The following is a 22,867-nucleotide window of genomic DNA, read 5'->3' on the forward strand; positions in this document are numbered from 1 at the left end:
ACAGACTTTTTGAAGGGCAGGGGCGAAAAGGAAAAAAAGGGGCACCTAATAGCGCGTCCTCGCCACTGAAGAGGGCACTTTAGCACGCGTTTTGGCTTCCCTGAAGGCACTTTAACATGTGTTTTAGCTCCCAAGAGGCCACTTTAGCACATGTTTTGGCTCCTAGATGTGGCTCCTAGAGGGCACTTTCAGGGCTGCCAAGTTTCAGAAAATGACAAGAGTGAGACTGTAGTGACATGGTGCGTTTGGCCGGCGACCACAGGTCGGGGGGGAAAAAATTTTGGCCTTTTTTAACATCGATTTGGCCTGTTTTAATATCGATACCTTAAGACTAAAAAAAAACGTAGATTTGGCCTGTTTTAACACGTGTTTTGGCCCCCAAGAGGGCACTTTAACATGTGTTTTGGCTTCCAAGAGGGCACTTTAACATGTGTTTTGGCTCCTAGAGGGCACTTTAGCACACGTTTTGGCTACCATGAGGGCACTTTAGCACACGTTTTGGCTCCTAGAGGGCACTTAAGCACGCGTTTTGGCTCCCAAGAGGGCACTTCAGCACGCGTTTCAGCTCCTAGAGGGCACTTTAGCACACGTTTTGGCTCCTAGAGGGCACTTTAGCACACGTTTTGGCTCCTAGAGGGCACTTTAGCACACGTTTTGGCTCCTAGAGGGCACTTTAGCACACGTTTTGGCCCCCATGAGGGCACTTGAGCACACGTTTTAGCTCCTAGAGGGCACTTTAACACACGTTTTGCCCCCCATGAGGACACTTTAGCACGTGTTTTGGCTTCCAAGAGGGCACTTTGACGCGCGTTTTGGCTCCTAGAGGGCACTTTAGCACGCGTTTTTCAACAATTGGGCCACGAGGGGGGGCGACCGCCCCCCCTGCCCCCCCTCTGTGCACGCCACTGGTTTGACATAAGGGGGAATTCACTTATTCATTTTCTTGATTAGAGTTGATACCCATCTCATCTTATATGGTATCTCAGTTTAGCTTAGCTGAGCTGCATAGCATCGAGACAGGACACAGACAAAGAGTCAGTGTGGCTTTTCCTGAAAATGTACAAATTTATGAGACACCATCTAACTTCTGTTTCCTGATGTCTAACAATGATTTTCTCTTCCGTAGCCCCAACGCCACTTCAGCTTTGTCTCATTTTTTCTTCCCACTGACTGAATGACGTGGAACAAGCGATGAGTGATGAGTCTGCAGGAGAGCAGGCAGCTGCAGGAGATCGAGTGACGGGCCGGGATTTAAAAAACTGTGGTTTATCAGAAGGAAAATATTCACAGAGTTTTCTTTGCTCACGTCTGACTCAGAGGTGCGATGTTTTCTGAAACAACGATAAAACATGCTGGGACAACGCTAACGGGGCTGACCTTTGCAAGAGCAGCAGTAACTGAGCTATTCATCCCGAGGCCCAGAGAGTCTGGCTTTGGAAAACCTCAGATCTGAGTCACATGTCATGTACGTCTAAATCATGCCCATCAGATGTGCTGCTGCTTTTCATATTTGTCTGAGCAGCATTAGCACAAGTGTAAAGCCATGTTAGCGGGTCACCGAGGCTTTGACATATTCACAGAGACGTCGCTAACACGCTTAGCCTATAGCGATGTCGTCAACACAGTGTTTGCAACCAAAGTTTGGTTTAAGAAACTGCAGCAAACCCAAGAACCCCGGCACATGAAACAGAGATTTCCCCCTGATCGGATGTGACACCAGATGTATATTGTCCATATGACTGCGAGCCTCTGCAGGAACACATGAAAGACGCCGCTGCTGCCTCACATCTTCAAAGAGCGGGAATCATTTGTTTATTCTTACATCTCTCTGTCTTTACAGTTCCCTCCGGAGGACGGTGGGAAGGTGACAACCAGAGGTCAGCCTTCAGCTCTTATTCTCGTCTGCAGACAACAGGAGATACCTGAAACACCCCGCACAAAACAGTGGCAGGCGGAAGGTAATAATCCAGATCTGCTTGTTTGAGTCGTTTCCTCTAATTTAGATTCAGTGCTATAATCAATTATTGAAAACACCACAGCGGTGATAGCTTTAGGATGGGATTTGTTGCTGTACCAATTGACTTTTGGTCTGAATTTTATGAATGAAATGATGTCAGAGCATCTAAAAAGAAATGGGGAAAAAAAGGTAACGCATTATAAGTACACACTATTAAGCATTAAAGCAGAAGTAAGCGGAATATTTGCGTTAATATAAGTCTTAAATAGTTATATCTTCCGACAGCAATCACTTACGTAGAGTGTTTGGTCTGAAACACGGGTCTGTCAGTCACTCTGCTCTGCTGTAAGCCGAGGAGAAAACGTCTTGTATACTTCCTTGTATCCTACAACCTTTATCCAATGAGGAGAGAGAACGGCATAAAGGGGCGGTCCTCTCTGTGTGTGCAGCCAAGGGATGCGCGTGAATGTGGTGACGTAGGGACGAGGGCGGGGACTGCTAACTCCATCGGCTGACAAAAAGTTAGCCAAAACGACCGGATCGCTTACTTCTGCTTTAAATACTGAATTCATCATTTATAACATGAATACTCATTAGTGTATGTAGTTTATAAACACAGTTAAAAATGTTTTACTCATCATTGATAAGCACTAACTTTATTTATAAACTGCATACTAGTGAGTATTCATGCGTTATAAATGAAGAATTCAGTATTATTAATGCTTAATTAATGCTTAATAGTGTGTACTTATTATTAAGTGTTAGCGAAAAAAAAAATTAAAGCTGCAAAGATTTTTACAGCAACATAGAAATAAACGAAGGGGTCATTCCTATATGTAACTGTTTAACTTATTTGTTGTACCAACTTCACAGAATGAAAAAAGTCAGTGTCGTGTTTGTTACACTGGCCCCAAGTGGCCAAAAGTCAGTGACAGCAGTTTGCACTGTTATTCATCTGAGAACTTTACAACTTATAATTATGCAAAGAACTTGTTATTCTTTTTTTGTTGATGGATCCCTTTGGGTTTAAACACAGCCTGAAGGGGAAATGATAATCTAGACTGGTTTAAATAAAACTCCCAGTCACAACGTGAAAACAACATCAGTCAAAGCAGCAATTACTAATTTCTAATATAGTCTAATATCAAGTCAAGAATAAGTGAAAAATCTCCTGAAAACAAGTATAATTTCACCTGATGCTCAAACCACAGAAACACCATAAAGTGTTTCTGGAGTGTGGCAGGTCATTCCTAATCGCTTTATGGCTGAACTCAACTGAATTTGATTATTCTTTTATGATCAAAAATCCTCCAGTTAAAGCTTCTTGAACTGGAAGAAACTGATTTTTGTATCATTGTAGATGTAACATTTTTATTTTGGACTGTAAATAAAATATGTGTGGATGTCATGTCGAGCTTCAGGAAAAAAGTAATGCAAATAATCATTAGTTGTAGCTGTTTTGAAAAGCGTAAATAAATGGTAAATTGAAGTTAGACCCATGACTAATGGATTGTGAGAAACTAACTAAAATCAATCCCTTGGTTAAAAATAAAAAAAAGCCCAGCTTTAATCCTACAGCTTCAACTTTCTACACTGATGTCGTGACGTGTCAGTCTCCAGATCAAGTAACCTCAAACTCATAAAGCCCCCTCAGGTGGAACACAGGTGTGATTTGTTGGGGAGTGATGGTGAAACTGGAGGTAATTCCTTGACAGGTATAACTTGATGATGAAAAGAAACGCAGGTTCGCTTTGATCCTTGATGTAAAGAACATTTTCGATAGACACTGACAGAGAACATCTTCATCCACTTTGAGGGAGAGGAGCTTTCAGAGAGACCTGTCAGTGACTCTTTATCTCTGCGTCTTTATGTTTGATGTTTCTAAACCCTTTAAACCTCATAACTGGGTTCAGGCAGGAGACTTAAGACTCAACACATTTATTAGAAGAACATCTTTAAAAAAAAAAAGAAAGTAAAGTAAAAACACAAACAAGTGCTACATAAGCTTTGATGATAAGAAGAAAAAAAAACGAATTCTGATTGTGGCTACTTTCAAAAGAACTAAAAAATAGACATCTTTGCTGAACATCTAATATTCAGCTTATTAAAATAACAAAAGATTGAAGTAAACAAGATGACTCAACTAAAACATGTTTTCTTTACTAACACACAAACAGCTGTTGAGAAAAAATCAAAGCAAGGAGTCGTCGGCCTCTGTTTGAAATCGTCTACATTGAAACTCATTTTTTATGCATTTAAAGTTCATAGTGCAACAAATCAATCAAATTCAAACCATCTTGTTTATTTCTACATCACTTGAAAAAAAGTCCTCACGTCGTCTTTGAACGCCTCTCGAACGAGCACTAACAAGCGGTTAGTTGTGTTTTTTTTTTTCCACTTTCACACTTGTGTATGGCACGGTTGTCGTATAGCTTCGTCAAGTGAGTTGATCCAGGGAGGCACCGGCATGGTCATGGTAAGAGTTTTTTTTTATGTTTTGTGTTGTGGCCACATGTTCAACAAGAGCAGTTTGACTTCCTTCCCGTCCAAATATCTTCACACATTGAAGCTCTCGTTGGCCACAGTTACACCTGAGTAGGTACCAACAGCAACAACGGATGTTTATGACGTTAAAACAACTCAAATCTTTCCACTCGTCTACCTACAAAAACACACACACACACACACACACACATCAGTTTTCTTTCTTTCTCCCTTTGAGTCCCTGAATGTGTCGGCATCTTCTCCTCGCTTGCTGTTGATCAGCACCAGGAAAACGACCTTCCCACCATTTCAAAGAACAGCTTGTTGGGCTTCCTGAAGTAGCGGCAGAGCTTCTTGAAGGCCTGGGCGCTCAGCGGTGCGTGCGGTCTGCCCTTGGACTCGTCCAGGCACTTGTCGTGTCCGGCGGACAGGAGGCAGTAGAAGCCCTTGGTGGTGTTGTAGTAGAAGTTGTCGGGGCTGATCCTGGGCGGCAGATCCAGGAACCTCTCCGCTTTTCTCAGCTCGGGGAAGGGATCCCGAATGAGCGCGTCGCCGTCCACCACGTGGATCTGCTCCCGAGGGAAGACCTCCAGCCAGCGGGCCAGATGCTGGTGGTAGAGGCTCCGCTGCAGGGCCTTGTAGCCGGGGTCGATGTGGCCCTTGCGGAGCAGCAGCTCCTCCAGGGCCTGGTACGGCTTGTGGCGGGTCAGGCGGTTGTGCAGGACCTGGGTGTAGTCGGAGACGAGCCTTTCCGCCGGGTCCCGGACGATCAGCAGCAAGCGGACGGCGGGATTCATGTCCCAGACGCGCGCCGGGACCTGAGGAGCCGCGAAGTAGCCGGGGGTCTTCTCCACCGTCAGCTGACGAGGGAGGGTGAAGGGCATCTGGGCTCGGTACCAGTCCAGGCCTCGCTGGAAGTGCTCCTCCACGTTGAAGTAGTGCACCTGAGCGAGGGAAAGACGGTGGGTCAGCATTAAAGGAGAATTCCGGTCATTTTTGACCCCTAAATCGTTGTCCTGATGGTCACAGTGTTGGAGGGAGCAAAAAAACGCGACTAAAATTGATGCAGGCAAACCAGAGTTACACCATGGCTAGACAGCGCTAGTGATAGCGACAACGCTAAAGTATGAGGGCAATTTTTTCAACCACAACAAACACTCAAAAAACAATCAAATATCTATGGAACATGACTCGAATCCTTATGACATATTGATGCAGGCAAACCACTTTTTCCTTGTTGTGATTTTTTCTTCACAAAAATAAACAGTCTGAGATATTTTGGACATTACCACTTGACCGTTTATTTTAGTTAGGCTATCTGAGGCGAGTGATTAGGCTACATGCAAAAACACAAAGTTTATACTGTTTTTACTGTACACTATATGAGTTCAGTGGTGTCTCGTAAGGATTCGAGCCATGTAGCCTACCATAGATATTTGATTGTTTTTTGAGTGTTTGTTGTGGTTGAAAGAATTGCCCCCATAGGTTAGCGTTGTTGCTATCCCGAGCACCGTCTAGCCATGATGTAACTCCGGTTTGCCTGCATCAATTTTAGTTTTTAGTTTTTGCTACCACCAACACTGGGTGACCATAAAGACATTTTAGGGGTCAAAAATGATGCAGTGGTTTTGAAAACTTCTCTTTATTAATTCGCTAACTTTTTACATCTAAAAGACACTGAGCTTTTTCCATCTGACCCCATCTTGTCAAAACCAATCTATTTGAGTTTTCCAACTTCGCGGCCTTCACCCTGATTAGGATTTCTCTCTGTGTAACTTCTCTGGGACATGCCTGTCATCACTCATAACCACATACTGTAAGTCCACGACAAACTGTATTCAAAGGTTTAATGGACTTTGTTCTGATTTTGTCTTTACCTCTCCGCTTTGATGGAGATAGAAATATTAGACAGTCTACTCATCTGCTGCGCTGCGTTTGCTGCCATTTGTACCAGCGTGGCAGCAAACAGCAGGTTAAACTTACTGTAGGAAATAAGAAACTATCTGCAGTGCATCATTTCCCCAGCTGACGTTAAGACTACCACTGGCTGTTTGTATTTCATTCATAATCCCGGATCAGTGGGTCACTGATACATCTGCCGGTTGCCCACTGGTTGACTCTTAAATCCACTTACTGATATATTAAATGCAAATGCCTATGAAAAACTCCCACTGGCTTTTAGTCGAGGGAGCTAATATCCAGGTCGATCTACTGCTGCTACTATTTGGGGGAGCCGCCGCTGATAATTAATTTGGAGATGATAGTTTTATTATTAATACCAAAGGATTGGGAGGCCCTGGGTTCATCTTTAACACTGTGTTGTGTTTTAATGAATTCATCTTCAATCTTAATCTCAATCTGAAAGACAGCAACAAGTAAATGTAGTGGAGTAGCAGTATAAAGTCAGATAAGATGCAAATACTCATGAGACGGTGTTTTACCTCGGCCTTTGCCACCTCCACATCTGGGTGCAGGTTGAGCATCTCCAGCAGGGCCCTGGTGCCGCCTTTCCGCACGCCAATAATAATGGCTCCAGGCAGCCGCTGCTGGGTGGCATTGTACGAGGAGGAGGAAGACGACGATGAAGAGGAGTCGGCAGAGGAGCTGGAACCCCCAGTGCGTAATTCCCTCAAGCACACAGACAGCTGAGTCTGCAGCAGCAGAAGCACCAGCAGCGCTAGTAGCACCGTCCACAGCATGGTGCCACACACACACACACACACACAGACAGACACACAGAGGTGGAGTGGAGGTTATGTGCACACACTCATGAAGCTCCCAGATTTGTAGTGAGTTGTGCTTGTTATCAGTCAGCAGGGGGCCTCGGGAGGGAGCGCTTCGGTTTGACAACCTACGAGCCAAGAAAAAGAAAAAAAAAAAGGTTATTTCCCACTTAACTGTCTCACTTTATCACTTTTTTTTCTTTAATACTAGGAAACCGCTGTGTTTGGCAAAATGACTGTTGATCAGCAAGCAGCATTTTATGTAAATGACCTTTCATTTTCTTCAGACTTATTCTAGTGTATTTGTATACGCATTGCAGGATCAAATCATAAAAATCAACAAACAAGTATGTTGCTTGTTTATATTATAATTAGATAATCCTGCCGGGACCTGTACATCAAAAACAGAGCGTTTTTAATACCAAGATCCAAAATAGATTAAAACAAAAGAAGCTGATCCCAAACAATACAACCAAATAAACAATAATGCAAAAACAAAACCCAATAATATCAATAAATATCTCCCATATAATATGAAGAATAAGCATACAAAGCAATAAGCATACAAAGCAGACAATAGGAACATAAACATTCATTAAAGAAAGAAAACTGGAATAAATGTGTACTAATCGTCAGCTATATCTCTCCCTGGTGCATCTAAATAAGTTTTATACTGTGAGATGTGACTGTTTTTGTTCTCAGTATTTTGTTCCATCCCTCAGAAAGTCTGCACATACAGAACATGTGACAGTCACAGAGTGAGCAGAGCTGCTTCACACGCACTGAAACTACGAATAGCTACAGCTTTCCTCATGTCAGTGATATTAGCGCCGGTGTGAATAATGATTTGCAGATAACAGACGACAACTGATCTGATATAAAAACATAAGGAGACAATATTTTATGCAGCTGTGTTTTGAGATTTCCACTGCATGTCTTGCAACCTCAGTCAAATACTTTTAACAAATGTCTGGAAGATGGACAGGCTGTGAGCGCCACGGCCAAAAAATATCACTGAACCATCTTCCTGAAAAGAGCAAAAAAAACAAAAAAAGAAACAGAAATGTTTCCCGTTAGCAGGGGAGGTAGAGTTGCGAACGCTCAGATTCAAAGCGTGCGGTCACGTGGCGTTTTCTATTCATCTCACACAGCAGTTGCTCCGTGCACGCATGCTTGCTCGACTATTTCACGATCCCATATGTCTTGAGACGGCTCTGCACTCTTAATATGCCTTTTTTTTTCTCCTTTTTTTTTTTTAAACAAAGTCTCAGCCCAAGCAGTTTTGGTTTCAGTGCAGGATATCGGGCCTGTGATGTGATTACAGCCAGAAGATATTAAAATATGAATCTACATCTGAGGCAGACAGAGAGGAGATGCATTGAAAATTAATGCTGTTATGAGGTTTACGGCCTCCCCGAGGAGCACGCACACCCCTCTGAGTTCAGCCAGGCACTTTTATAGTATAGAGGAAGACAAGGTGCAGTGAATCCTCAAAGTCTGACTGCTGCAGTTCGTCTCCTGCTGTTGGGTTTAACGTGTATTTGGTGTGTTGTTTCAGTGTTTAAGTGCATGAACACACGTTTTCACAGGTGCATCACAGGAGTTAACTGATCTCACATCCAAGACGGTTTTGTTTCAACAGAGAATCAAACGTCGTCTCATCTGCTGCAAGAACAAAGATAACGTGTGAGCGAGCTACACATGATCAGTCGTCATCATCTTCATCTTTTCTGGGTGTGTTTGTGATTTTTTTTCATACTGTAAATCCATTCAAAGACAGTGAATGCTGAAATACTCTTTTCTTCACAGACCCCCCATGTGTTCACACACAAAACATCAGCTGCTGAACCTCAGAAGGTTGTGAGCTCCCTGGGTGAGTGTGTTTCTGTCAGAGTGAAGCTTGATGAGCAGTGTTTACATGGTTTCTTCTTACAGGATATAGACTTTAGTCCTGACCCTTGTCCTTAGTGGCTGGATTGGGCTTGTTTTCTAGACAATTAGGTCGTTTTCACACCTGACCAAGAGGCCTCGGTTCGATCTGGGAGCTGAAAGTTGTAATATTGTTGCATTTATTATCACTTGTTTCGGTTTTGTTTTCATGCTACCATTTCTGAAGTGCACCAAACTTTCTGAATGATATCACACAGTTGAAAAAGGCACTTGTCCATTGGACAAATTTGCAGGGGGAATCTCTCCCTCCCTCTATCCCTCCTCCCTCCTTTTGTGCTTTTTTCAGCCTCAGTTGTTGCTTCGTGCTCTAAACCTCAATAATTAGCACACTGTGTCTTGTTAGGTTGATCAGAAACAATCTAACTCCTGGAATAAACAACAAATAAGTGCTTCTTCCAAAAACGTCAAAGTGTTTCTGTAAGTTGTGATGCTCTGCCCTTGGCTGTGAACTCTCCCATTCAACCCCAGAGGAAGACGAGAGATGTCAGTGTCAGCACATGTTCACATAAATATATATATATATTTACATAAGGCCTTTGACTTGGCTCTGTTTCTTTTTGAAGACGTTTCATCAACAGAACATTTAATGTTTAATTTATGAAGTCTGATTACAGCAGTGCGTTTTCCTTTTGTTCTCTCTTGTCTCTGTGTGGAGTGGGGGAATTTACTGATGAGTAAAAATATTCAGTCAGTTAACTTTAATGTTGAAATTTGCATTTCTGTGCACAATCTCTCCTCTTTGGTTTGCTTGAAGTCATCACATTCACTACAGCCACAGTGATTGTGTCTTCCAGAGCCAAGAGGAGCAGAGCCGTCGTTAGTGTGATGATGTACACCTGTGCTGCTGCTGCTGCCAGGTGAGCTGAGTTACTCCAATCAACTCAATACGTCCAACATTCACACATCATTCAGATCATTACCACACAAGGAAAAGTAGGAAAATGTAATGAGAGATACAAATTACTGTGAGCAAAGAACTTCAGAAACAACCGCTGGTGAAAATCCACCAATAATATGATAAAACTGCCACAAACACACAACAAATTAGCAGTAGCGAGTCACTACAAACATTCAGCAGTGAGGTTTACTGTATCATAACCAGTAACCACGTTTCCTTTTGCAGTTTGGAGCAAATTAGAAGCAGTTGAGTGATCTTATGTAGGCTAATTCACAGCCTGGTTTCTCTTGTAGTGATGTTCATATAGGATTTCCAGCTGACTGTATTTGGTTTTCAAGGTAAATTCATGCAAAACCGCTGATGTACGTTCCCGTCGGGGGCAGTTTTTCATCAAGCAGTATCTGTATTTGCCTCAAAAACAACTCTGTCTGGTAACGTTCTGTTATTATCTCATAGCGTGGTGAATGTGCAGGTCACAACTTGTCCACCAGAGCGTTTTGGAGTTGTTGGATTGTGTATTCGATGAGTTTGATGAGGGAAACCAAGAAATCCCATTAGCCTTCGTAGCTTAGCTCTGAGCGGCTCGCGGCTCTGCTCCGCCGTTCTAAAAATAGCTTGCACCGACAATTAAAGGTAACAAACCTACTGCTATAGGGATTATGGCAATGGGCCAATTTGCCAAAATGTTGAACTATCCCCTTAAGGGTTGACTTTTGTCTCCGTAAATTTCTTTTGTAAAATTTAGCGTCATCCTTTTGCCTGTAAAAAAAATCTGAAATTTGCAATAAGCAGGTTTTGTTTGTTAAACGTAAAGATATGGTTGTACCCTGTTTGTTGTGGTGTAGGCTACACCTGCAACATGCAAATGGTCTTTAACAGTAAAAACTTAATGAGGGTTTAAATGATAATAACACAGCAGCACACAGTTGTTAGCAACACTAAACCCCTCCTCTTGTTTTTCTGTTTGTCCCAGTGCTTTTTCCTGTTGTTGCTGATGTTATTGTTGTGGTTGTGCCGAGGCCGCCCTGATGCGACTGACTTATTAATTAGTGCAACAGTGTTCTGGTTCAGAGGAGGATCCCCTCCTGTCTTGCCTTGTTCCTGTAGCAGAGCGCTAATTGTTCCTTCAGGGAGCGTCGCCGCACCCCCCGACCTTCTGTGCTTTATCCCCTGGCCTGGTGACACTGTCGTCATCAATGCTGCAACCTTCGCCATCAACCCTCGCTAACTGCGTGCACCGGAGGTTGCATTTTACAGGTTGTTCATGAAGGTGTCATGGGGCGTGGCGGCTGTTCACTTGGGGACAAGAGAGCTGCGGTTCGACTGAATGTTTTTGAGTTATGCACAAAAAGCAAAAACATGGTTCAGTCGTATTAATACAAAGAGACTTCCACTAACGTTAAAAATGTACGTGTGTCATTTAAACGACATTAAAAAATAAAAAAGTGCGGTCTCGAAATAGTTTCTCCCTGTTGCTCTGAGAGTTTCATTTCATATCAACAAAATCCAGAGCAGCCTGGTGTATTTTATCTGGAAATGAACTGCAGTTTGTTTTATCCTCTCGCTAATTGTCGAGAAATGAGATGCACATGGATGTAGAAGAAGACAAACTAAGGGATAGTATTTCTTGTTTTGTGTTTTTATGTCCGCCCAGATAGATAATCAAAATTTGTCAAATTGGCAGAAACAGCACCGGTTTGGTTGGTCTCATGTTTGTAGATGGCTGTTTTAGTTCACTACAGTGTGTAATCAGGCCTCAAACTGCTGCATGAATCTCAGGTTGCACATGGAAGTGAACATTAAACCAGCTCAGAGACTCCATCACAAACTACCACATACCTGCTTCATTATCTCCTCGCCACAAAATCCCCATAACATTTTTGGCTACAAGATCAGGCCAAGCTCTGCGTGATTCATGTCGTACAACAACAACAACAACAACATTAAAGGCTTCTTGCAGTGTCCTACGTATGAACTCTCATGCACGTTAGCTTGCTGGCAGCTAAAAACGCCCAAATCCAGAGTAAGAGAGTAAGAGAGAGCACCTTCCACTCATTATTTTGATGTGAAGCTGCAAACTGTGGGCTGATACTGCCAGTCACACTCTGGTTTATGTGTGTGTGTGTGTCTGTTAGTAAGGGCATTTTAGCAGATATTTGACCAATCTGGGAACTAAATCCTTACCAAGAGATTGCTTCACAATTGTCTTTAGGAACGTGCGTAATATGATGTCTTAAAATGTTGAAATTCAACTCCCGTGGGAAACCCCCTAAAAAACTACTCAAAGTTGGGGTACCCGTAACTGGATTTTTGAACATTCCGAAATGTTAAATTTGGCCTGAAGTAATTTGTCAGGGGTCAAACTAGGGGTTTTTCATGATTCTGAGTTGATCGCAAACAATAGTTTTACACCCAAAACACTCCTTGGTGGAGAAAAAAACAGCCACACCCACTTTTCTTGTTCATCGGAACCCCCATCACCACCACCAATAGAATGCATTACAGAGAAGCCATTCCTTATCATTGCAGAGGTTGTGTTACATAATACTACTAAATACTCAATATAATATGACTTTTATTCTACCCTTTTTTCTATAGTACATTATACAGACCCTCCAGGATTTTGTGGTGTCGCTAAATTTATTAAAAAAGTTATTATAAATGTAATTTATTATGCGGACCGGTAGCAAGCAGCGAGAGAGAAAAGACAGTGGACATGCACCAGATTTCACATTCCAGCAACAACTGAAACAAGTTTGTTCGAAATGAAGATAGGAAAAGTACAAAAAATACACAGTGGTGCCATCGAGCATTCAGGCTCTTTTTGAAGAATGGAAAAAGATAGATGTTGCAGTGTGTCACAAACTTGTTCATTCCAGCTTGGGCCTATTGCTTGGTCATGACCGTGGTAGCTGTTAGCTGGTAGTGTATGGGATTTGTAATGTGAGTAATGTGAATGCTATATTGGTGGGCCATTATTAACATAATATTTTTCTTGAAGGCCATATAAAAGTGTATCGCAGGATAGATCTCCCCCAGGTTTTTGACATGACATTGACATGTGTGCTAGATTAATGTCCAACAATGTAAAAAGGTAGAATATAGTTATATTAAGTATTCAGTAGTAATAGTAGATGTTTTTCTGTGACATTAAAGAAAACCTCTGCCATGCACAGGAATAGCTGATCTCTAATGTATTGTATATGTATTTACTGTTAGCCAACTAACAACCATTTTGGTAAGACTTTGACGCCTATTTCTATAATGCATTATAACCATACTTATAATGAGTTTAATGTGGTTATAGCATTGTATAACTATAATTATAAACATTCATAAATGATCATAAGGCTTTATAACAATAATCATAACACACTATAAAGCATTTTATCATGACTTATAAGGTCAGGTATTATAATAGGTTATAATTGTTAGTAACTCGCTGACAATGCCCACGTCGATAATACATTATAAATATAGTTATAATGTGTTATAATTGGCTTATGAAAGTGTATAACCATCATTATAAACACTCATAAATGATCATAAGGCTTTGTAACAATTAGCATAACACATCATAGAGCATTTTATAATGGCTTAAGGTCAAGTCTTATAATAGAGTTATAATGCTCTATAATGTGTTATGCTTATTGTTATAAAGCCTTATGATAATTTATGAGTGTTTATTATGATAGTTATACACGACTATGAGCCAATTGTAACGCATTATAACTATATTTTTAATGCATTATCAATGTGGCCATTGTCAGCGAGTTCCTAATAGTTATAACATATTAATACCTGACCTTATAAGTCAAGATAAAATGCTTTATAGTGTGTTATGATTATTGTTATAAAGCATTATGATCATTTATGAGTGTTTATAACTGTAGTTATACAGTGCTATAACTGCATTATAACTTTTATTATTATAACCATAGTGCGAAATACGGGGGGGTTTGGGGGGGTCGGACCCCCCTGATTAACCCCTTGAGACCCCCTGAAAGACTCAAAAGCAAAATCTGAGGGGGGTCTCAATCTTGTCAAAAAATAAATAATATAATATAATATAATAATTTTATTGTGGTCAATTAAATGTGTTTAAGATCACCATGTCCAGTATTCATAATTCAAAACATTTATTCGTTTAACATTAAGCTGAACCGTGTCACCTGCGCATTATGCAAATTAGCCATGTGCGCAAATTAGCCATGTGCGCCAGCCCAGCGCAGGAGTCGAGCCCACTCGCTATCAGAACAGAGGATCCAGTTCCTCTCCACCCTCTGCCGAAGAAAGTGAAGTTGAGGCCGAGTGCTCTGAAGACGTAGCCGCAGCCCCTGCTGCGAGCACTGGTGATTGGCCGCTTTTCTTTTTTTTCTTTTTTTTTTTTACACCTAAGCAGGTGGGGTAATGGAAATACCGCAACCCTTGGTTTGACATTAAGGCAGGAAAATAACTTAAGGTAAGAGGCTAGCCTGCTTCAGCATACTATGGCCTGAACCCCCAGTGGTGTTGTTTGGCCAGGCGCCTGTTGTGAGCTATGTGTCTGTGCTTTTTCAATTTTCATGATGGCCCGTTATACGAATGTGATTTGTGGATGTGTTCAATGCTGTGTTTAAACGTATTTGCTAGATGGATGGTTAGATAAGGCTACATGATCGGTCATAGTTGCAGGCTGAGGATCTCGTCGTGCACATAATTGCACGTTAGTCTCAGATCTCCAGATTTATACAGTTGGTTGTTATTCGAGTGCACGAGTTTGGTGTCTTTCATTCATTTTAATTATTGTATTTTATTTATTGTCTATTCGTTTCTGCATTGCCCTGATCGCGCGCCAGTCTCCTATACCTGGCATTTATTCATTGTTCAAGTGCGCCAGTGTGGTGCCAATTATTGTCTTTTATTTATTGAATTATCGTCTATTTATTGTCAATTACTTTCTGCATTGTAATGCACAACTTTGCCTCTCCTTTTTAGGCTATAGGCTAATTTTCTTGGCTTATTGTAATGTTATAGTCCTACTTTATAAAAAGAAAAAAAAAATAACGGTATTGCGCAACAATCGCGAGTTAGGGACCCCCCCGAATATTGATGGGTATTTCGCACACTGATTATAACCCATTATAAGTATGATAATTATGCATTATAGAGATAGGCATCAAATAAAGTGTTACCACAATTTTTAAGTTTCTTATGCATGTTATCAACGCAATGACATGACATATTTCAAGTTCTTAAAAAAAAGAAGGAGATAACACATATCAGGTGTAAAAAGTAGTATGTCTGTCAGTGATCGAAGGTTGTAAATGGCTTCAACATCCAAAATTCCTCACTTTTAATGCTAACCAACTACAACTACCACTAAACAATACTTAGGCCGATTTACCATGGCAATGAATAAAAAGTAGAAGAAAGCAACCTTTTAACATGTACCCAATAGTGAGAAGTGTGTGTGTGTGTGTGTGTGTGTGTGTGTAGGCTATGTGTATGTTTCCGTTTTTACTGGTATGTGAAATCTGGTGTGCACCTCATGTCTTTCCTTCTCTCTCGCTCCCGATCCGCATAAAACTTAATGTTATATGAAAACAATAACTAGTAATAAAAACACAGACATGCAAAAAAACGTAACGTAGAAAAAAGGCTATGGAATATAAGTTATATTATATTGAGTATTTAGTAGTGACACAACCTCTGCAATGCTAAGGAATGGCTTCTCTGTAATGCATTCTATTGGTGGTGGTGATGGGGGTTCCGATGAACAAGAAAAGTGGGTGTGGCTGTTTTTTTCTCCACCAAGGAGTGTTTTGGGTGTAAAACTATTGTTTGCGATCAACTCAGAATCATGAAAAACCCCTAGTTTGACCCCTGACAAATTACTTCAGGCCAAATTTAACATTTCGGAATGTTCAAAAATCCAGTTACGGGTACCCCAACTTTGAGTAGTTTTTTAGGGGGTTTCCCACGGGAGTTGAATTTCAACATTTTAGGACATCATATTACGCACTTTCCTAAAGACAATTGTGAAGAAATTTCTTGGTAAGGATTTAGTTCCCAGATTTTCATATGTTGCCCTTACTATGTGGGGCAACTGAGACAAAGGGAGGGGGAATCTTCTGGGAGGTGTGTGTCTGTCGGTGTCTCTCTGTGTGTGTGTAGATGTGCAGACGCCTTGTGTTAAGTGGTTGCGTGAGTCCCTTGTGACTCCTCTGTAAGCAGGAGTAGTACTTCCCCCTCGCTGTCAAGTCGCTTCACTTCCACCTCACCTCATGACCTTCCTCCTCCTCCTCCTCCTCCTCCTCCTCCTCGTCCTCGCTCTCACCTTCCCTCGTCCTCTTTAACCCCTCTCACCTCTGTTCTGCCTCCTCGCCTTGTTCTTCGCCCCGTTTTAGGATTCGCTAACAAACCCCAGCACCATGCTAATGGGGATGCCCTGCAGCAGCCTCTTAGCTGCTCATAAATAAATCACAAGCGCACCTTTTCGCCCCGGAATTTTTTTTTTTTGAGTCAGAAAACTTTTAATCTTGACGAATTGGAAATGAGACACAGTTCTGTGTTCATGCACCTGCAAAAACAAAGAGACTTTCCTTCATTGTTTTCTTGCACTTATTGGATTTTGTTGAAAAACAACTTGAATAAATCGGTAACTCTTTAATTTACAGGCCACTAATTACCTGATAATGCCAAGTAATTGCATAGTAATGTCAAGAAATAGCCTAGAAATAACGGTCAATTTCATAGTAATGGTATTTTTTCCTGAAGGCAAAAGATTGCACATGCTTTCCATGCTTTGATTTTTTTGGGGAAAGGCCAGAATCATTCTCCACCAAGTCCTGGCAATTGTCAGTAACAATGAATTATTTCTGGGCTATTTCTACGCAATCAATCTTTATTTCTTGGCGATATTTTTCTCCATTTCTATGAAATTGACTGTTATTTCTAGACATTATAATGCAATTACTTGCTATTTCTTGACATTATCACGTAATTAATGGCCTGTAAATTAAAGGGTCACCAGTAAATCTTTTTCAAACAAGAATTTGAGATATTTTCCAAAACAAAAACCGTTGCAAGTCTTTATTTCTGTTCATATTATATTTTGCACTAATGGGTTAAAACTTTCCGTGCTGAAGGATGATGGAAGAGTTTACGATTGCTGCACGCTCGGCCTCGTTGGCATTAAAAAACCACCAAATAAAATGGCGGACTTCATTTGCGCCGCTTCATGGGCTCGCTGGACGGCTCTTTTTCACGGGCGCCACATGAGCTCCACGCTGGCTTGGCGCACGCTCTTGTCTTGGCTCTGCTGCTCAATGAGCCTCGCATGAGTCATTGCCGAGTCCTCGTCGTCTTTCCCGCTCATCGCTTCTTGTGATTCACATTAGCCGCCGTGGACGGGGGGGAGAACAAACAAACAAACAAACAAACAACAACCGCAACAACAACAACAACAATGCCAGGACTGTCAATGATGCGTGAATTCTCCATATTGACAAACACAAGTATCTCGCCAGGCCCGGAGAAGATAGAGATGGAGGGAGAGAGGGAGGGAGGGAAAAAAAGAAAAGAAAAGGAGGGAGGGGGGAGTGTAATTATCTGTGAAAGGCAGATGCTGTCATGTGCGTTTTGGGAGAGTCCCCATGTCTTATAAGTTTTAGTGTGTGTGTGTGTGGGTGTGTGTGTGTGTGTGTGTATATGTGTGTGTGTGTGTGTGTGTGTGTGTGTGTATCTTGTCTCATCTGCATGTGTGTGCGCAGCCTTTGCCTTTTGTGTGAGTAGGCTACACAGCGTGCGACTCTCTGCCATCCAGGCCCTTGGAAATATCTTTTTACTGAGCGATGGTATTTGGGGTGGGGGTGGGGGTGGGGGTGGGGGGGTGGTGGTGAGGATTATCCTGTACAGAGAGATTCAGGGTGGCGGGGAGGAGGAGGAGGGAGGAGGAGGAGGAGGGGGCTGAGGTACAGTTCGTGTGTGTGTGCTCTGCAGGGGGGGTTGAGGGGGGGGCATGCATGGTGAAACGCTTTGGATTGCCAAGCCTGTCATATCACCAAGGCTGTGAGAGTCAGATAAAACTCTGTCTGTGTCCTCCTTCCTTTATTTCGTCTTCTTCCATTCACCCCCCTCACACCCCCCCCCCCTCCTCTCTTTCCTCATCCATCCATCTCTCTTTTCACACTCTGCTCTCCCTCTCCCTCTTCCCTTTCTCTTCATTTGCCAGGTAGTATACCACCTTCATTCACTCAGCCATTCGTCTTTCTTTGCTTCCAAACTTCAAACTTCCACTTTCTGGGTTTCCTGTTTGCCTCAACACACACACACACACACACACACACACACACACACACACACACACACACACACACACACACACACACACACACACAACCCTCCTGGTAGGAGGGAAAGATGGGAGGAAGGAAGGAAGGGGAAAAGGAAGGAAAGATGGGAGGGAGGGAGGGAACAGATTGGGTCAAGAAGGAAGGCAGGAAGGACAAAGGGAAAGATGGGAGGAAGGAAGGAAAGATAGAGGGAGGGAGGGAACAGATTGGGTCAAGAAGGAAGGAAGGAAGGACAAAGGGAAAGATGGGAGGAAGGAAGGAAGGGAAAAGGGAAGGAAAGATAGAAGGAGGGAGGAAACAGATTGGGTCAAGAAGGAAGGCAGAAAGGACAAAGGGAAAGATGGGAGGAAGGAAGGAAAGACAGAGGGAGGGAGGGAACAGATTGGGTCAAGAAGGAAGGAAGGACAAAGGGAAAGATGGGAGGAAGGAAAGATAGAAGGAGGGAGGGAACAGATTGGGTCAAGAAGGAAGGAAGGAAGGACAAAGGGAAAGATGGGAGGAAGGAAGGAAGGGAAAAGGGAAGGAAAGATAGAAGGAGGGAGGGAACAGATTGAGTCAAGAAGGAAGGAAGGAAGGACAAAGGGAAAGATGGAAGGAAGGAAGGAAGGAAGGAAGGAAGGAAGGGAAAAAGGAAGGAAAGATAGAAGGAGGGAGGGAACAGATTGGGTCAAGAAGGAAGGAAGGACAAAGGGAAAGATGGGAAGAAGAGAGGAAGGAAGGAAGGAAGGAAAGATAGAAGGAGGGAGGGAACAGATTGAGTCAAGACGGAAGGAAGGAAGGAAGGAAGGAAGGAAGGAACGAAGGACAAAGGGAATGATGGGAGGAAGGAAGGGAAAAGGAAGGAAAGATAGAAGGAGGGAGGAAACAGATTGGATCAAGAAGGAAGGAAGGAAGGAAGGAAGGAAGGAAGGAAGGAAGGAAGGAAGGAAGGAACAGATTGGGTCAAGAAGGAAGGGAGGGGGGAAAGATGGGAGGAAGAAAGGAAGGGAAAAGGGAAGGACAGACACACACACACTCCTCGGCCGGCCGGTCTCACATACATCACAGCCACGGAGATGATGATTGCCTTTCAGAATAATAACAAAGGAAATGTGACGAGGGGCCGGTCCCATTTCCCCCCATCTCGTTCCCATTTCCCGCCTGGAGAGGAGATGTCCAGCGCTCGGCGGGGGGGAGTGGGGGTCCGTAAACAGAACAGATGAAGCTATCTGAGGAAGACGGTGGGAATCGGTCATGCCTCCAAATCGGGTTTCGACCGACCGCGGGGGTTCTTCCTGCGCCCCCCCCCCGACATTATTTTTATTCCTCAGAAAAGATGGAGGACGATGAACAGTGAGAATCTGGACCCGTCTCAGGATGTTACAAAAAATCCTTTAACCCTTCTGTTGTTCCCTTCCTCCATCCTTCCTTCCTTTCTCTCTTCCTTCTTTCCACAATCCTTCCTTCCTTCCTTCTTTCCCTTCGTCCTTACTTCTTCTTCCTTCCTCTTTTGATCCAATTGACGCTCCATCTTTCTTTCCTTCCTTTTTCCCTTCCCTATTTCCACATTCCTTCCCCCTTCTTTCCTTCCTTCTTGACCCAATCTGTTCCCTCCCTCCCTCTATCTTTCCTTCCTTTTTCCCTTCCTTCTTTCCTCTCATCTTTCCCTTTGTCCTTCCTGCCTTCCTTCATTAACTCCTTCTTTCCTTCCTTCTTTCCCCTTATCCTTCCTGCCTTCCTTCATTAACTCCTTCCTTCCTTCCTTACTTCTTTCCCTTCGTCCTTCCTGCCTTCCTTCTTGACCCAATCTGTTCCCTCCCTCTATCTTTCTTTCCTTCCTTCCTTCCTTCCTTCCTTCCTTCCTTCCTTCCTTCCTTCCTTCCTTCCTTCCTTCCTTCCTTCCTTCCTTCCTTCCTTCCTTCCTTCCTTTCTCCCTCCCTCCCATCTTTCCCTTCTTCCTTCCTTCCTTCCTTCTTGACCCAATCTGTTCCCTCCCTCTATCTTTCCTTCCTTCCTTCCTTCCTTCCTTCTTGTCCCAATCTCTTCCCTCCATCCATCTATCTTTCCTTCCTTTTTCCCTTCCTTCTTTCCTCCCATCTTTCCCTTTATCCTTCCTTCTTTCCTTCCTTCCTTCCTTTCTCCCTCCCTCCCATCTTTCCCTTCTTCCTTCCTTCCTTCTTGACCCAATCTGTTCCCTCCCTCTATCTTTCCTTCCTTCCTTCTTGTCCCAATCTCTTCCCTCCATCCATCTATCTTTCCTTCCTTTTTCCCTTCCTTCTTTCCTCCCATCTTTCCCTTTATCCTTCCTTCCTTCCTTCCTTCCTTCCTTCCTTGACCCAGGTGGACAACAGGAGGGTTAAAGCCCCAACACTGGGCCAGGTTCTCTGGGAGTTCACAGATAAGATGAAAAGGAAACATGAGGTGTGAATTAGAGTGAAAACAACAACAACAACTCTCCAGCGTCGATTGAAGTCCAGAGATGAGTTTTTTGTTTTGTTTTGTTTTGTTGTTGTTGCCTCTTCCAGGCTCTTGTCTTGTTTGTGTGAGGAGTTCGAGGCAGCCGAGCGCCGAGCGCCGGGTCCGCAGCCCGAGGAGAGAGAGGCTCAAGTCGCCTGCGTGAGAGGAAGATTTGATCTTTTTTTTTTTTCCTGAGAGGAGGAAAACAGACCTGTCCACGTCGGCCCCTGACAACGGCCCTTGACAACAGCCTCTTCCTCTCTCAGATGTTTGTCTGCGCTGCCAAAGCTCATGTGGGCGTCTTTAACAACATCATGTGCACAAGTGAAATACAGTAAAAGAGCCAGAGACTCCTAAAACAACAACAACAACAACAACAACAACCACTGCAAATGTCGGTCTTGAGGACGGTGACGTTAAACTGTGTCCTTCGAGATTATTAGGAATCACTCGGGGTTCGTTCAGACATGTGGCTTGTTTGCATTTGCTCTGATTCACGGAGCGAAGACGATACAGTTGCTGATTTTTCGTTTGAGTAGTTTCACATGGTGACAGTCCGAAGCGGTACAAAGTTGTAAACAGATGCTGAAACAACTGTTTTCTTACTGGTCAGAGATCTTATCTAGAAGGAGCAGGAGGAGGTTACCCTGGAAAAAGTAGATCTCAACGGGCCTGAAAATTAAAACCCAACCCAATCTGAGTCATTGGTAATATTTTCGGACCGAATCCAGCCAAGAAATAAAAAAAAGTCGACCCCGTGGCCCGACTTGAGTCATCCTTTATACTTTTGCAGCTCGAATGGAAGTGAGCAGAGATGAGACCAACCCTTTCTTCTTGGCGATCCCAGCGCAATTATTTTATCCTGCAAACAAACATGAATGCTGTGTTCACATCTGACCAAATGAGCGAACGATCTTTGGGGTTAAACGCTCCCAGTTTTTTGGAACGACTGCTCCAAACGAGTTAGGTCTGAATTCACCCATAAAGCCTGGTACACACATAAAGTTAATCTGGCTGATTTTTTTCTGCCCGATTTCTCCCCTTCCGACCCAGGAAAGCAAACGTCCGATTATCTGATGGCTCTAAACGATTACATGTATCTTACGAGATTCTCCTGTGGTGTGACTAAAGCTCTGATCAACTGTGATTGGCAAACATCACTTTATGAGACGCGGTTATTGGTAAAACACGATAAACATCTGGCCAAGTTGCCCATAACAGCTTCAAGGCTGCGCGATCACAGTCAGATGCCTTCAAAGTCGAACAGTCTGAACTGGACTAAGCTGTAAGGAGAAGAGAAGGGACGACACTCAGCATCGGTCCCTTTACGGTTTAAAACCAGCAGCACAGAGCTGAGGAAAGGAATAGCCTATGCAAACAGAAACAATCCAATGTCTTTAAAGTGTTTGTAGAGAAGTGCTTTATCTTTAGTTTAGCTCCTTCTCATTCACTCAACATTAGAGTAACACAGTTTAATACTGTGTAGTTAGTTACTTTATGTAAAGCAGGTAAAATGGTTTGGTCAAGTCTGCAGGTTGATAAAGTCAGTCGTGAAGCTTCTGCACTGACCACTGTAACATGGTGGTCAAATACCGCTGTCAGCTTAGATTACCTACCAATCAATCAATCAATAAGTCATCAACCATCATCTGCGGTCACAACATTACACCTTCTGACAGTATAAATTCATCTGTTTATTCTCTTCATCTCTTCATTATTATCTTTTCCTGCTCATCTATCCACCTTTTTCTGAACGTCAAAAACGTAAGCCAGTTTTCCTCTTCCGGTGGAATTTTATGTTAACGTTTCCATGGTTTCGGTAGTTGCTGTAAATGCATGGATTTTTTTTTTTCAATGAAAATCTGTAAACCGCATGGATCATCGCACCAGCTTTTAACAATAGATATTATCACACAAATTGACATCTGTGTTAAAAGCCAGCGTTAATAGATCCATGCGTTTACCGCAACTGAAAACCATGGAAACGTAAACGTACAATTCCAGCGCAAATGCAAAACCGGCTTCCGTTTTTGACCATAGATGACGTTCGGAAACTTGTGGATAGTTCCTCACCTCAGGTCAT

General features: G+C 42.9%; 2 protein-coding genes across 2 annotated transcripts in view; both read right to left on the reverse strand.

Moving 5' to 3' along the window:
* Positions 1-22,867, reverse strand: part of LOC146981176 (nuclear factor 7, brain-like) — a 454,853-nt gene that overhangs the window by 219,269 nt on the left and 212,717 nt on the right. The gene's annotated exons all lie outside the window — the stretch shown is intronic.
* The window catches only part of hs3st1l2 (heparan sulfate (glucosamine) 3-O-sulfotransferase 1-like 2), a 33,939-nt gene continuing 14,940 nt past the window's right edge, over positions 3,869-22,867 (reverse strand). Inside the window, exons 2-3 of the mRNA XM_085786153.1 lie at positions 6,883-7,292; positions 3,869-5,385 (exon numbers count right to left, since the gene is read on the reverse strand). Of these exons, the coding sequence (XP_085642279.1) occupies positions 4,720-5,385; positions 6,883-7,140 (924 nt within the window). The 5' untranslated portion in view covers positions 7,141-7,292 and the 3' untranslated portion in view covers positions 3,869-4,719. The remainder of the gene's footprint in view (positions 5,386-6,882; positions 7,293-22,867) is intronic.

Source organism: Trachurus japonicus, chromosome 9 (genome assembly GCF_045865225.1).
Source record: "Trachurus japonicus isolate A0001 chromosome 9, Traja_1.0".
Taxonomy (NCBI): domain Eukaryota; kingdom Metazoa; phylum Chordata; class Actinopteri; order Carangiformes; family Carangidae; genus Trachurus; species Trachurus japonicus.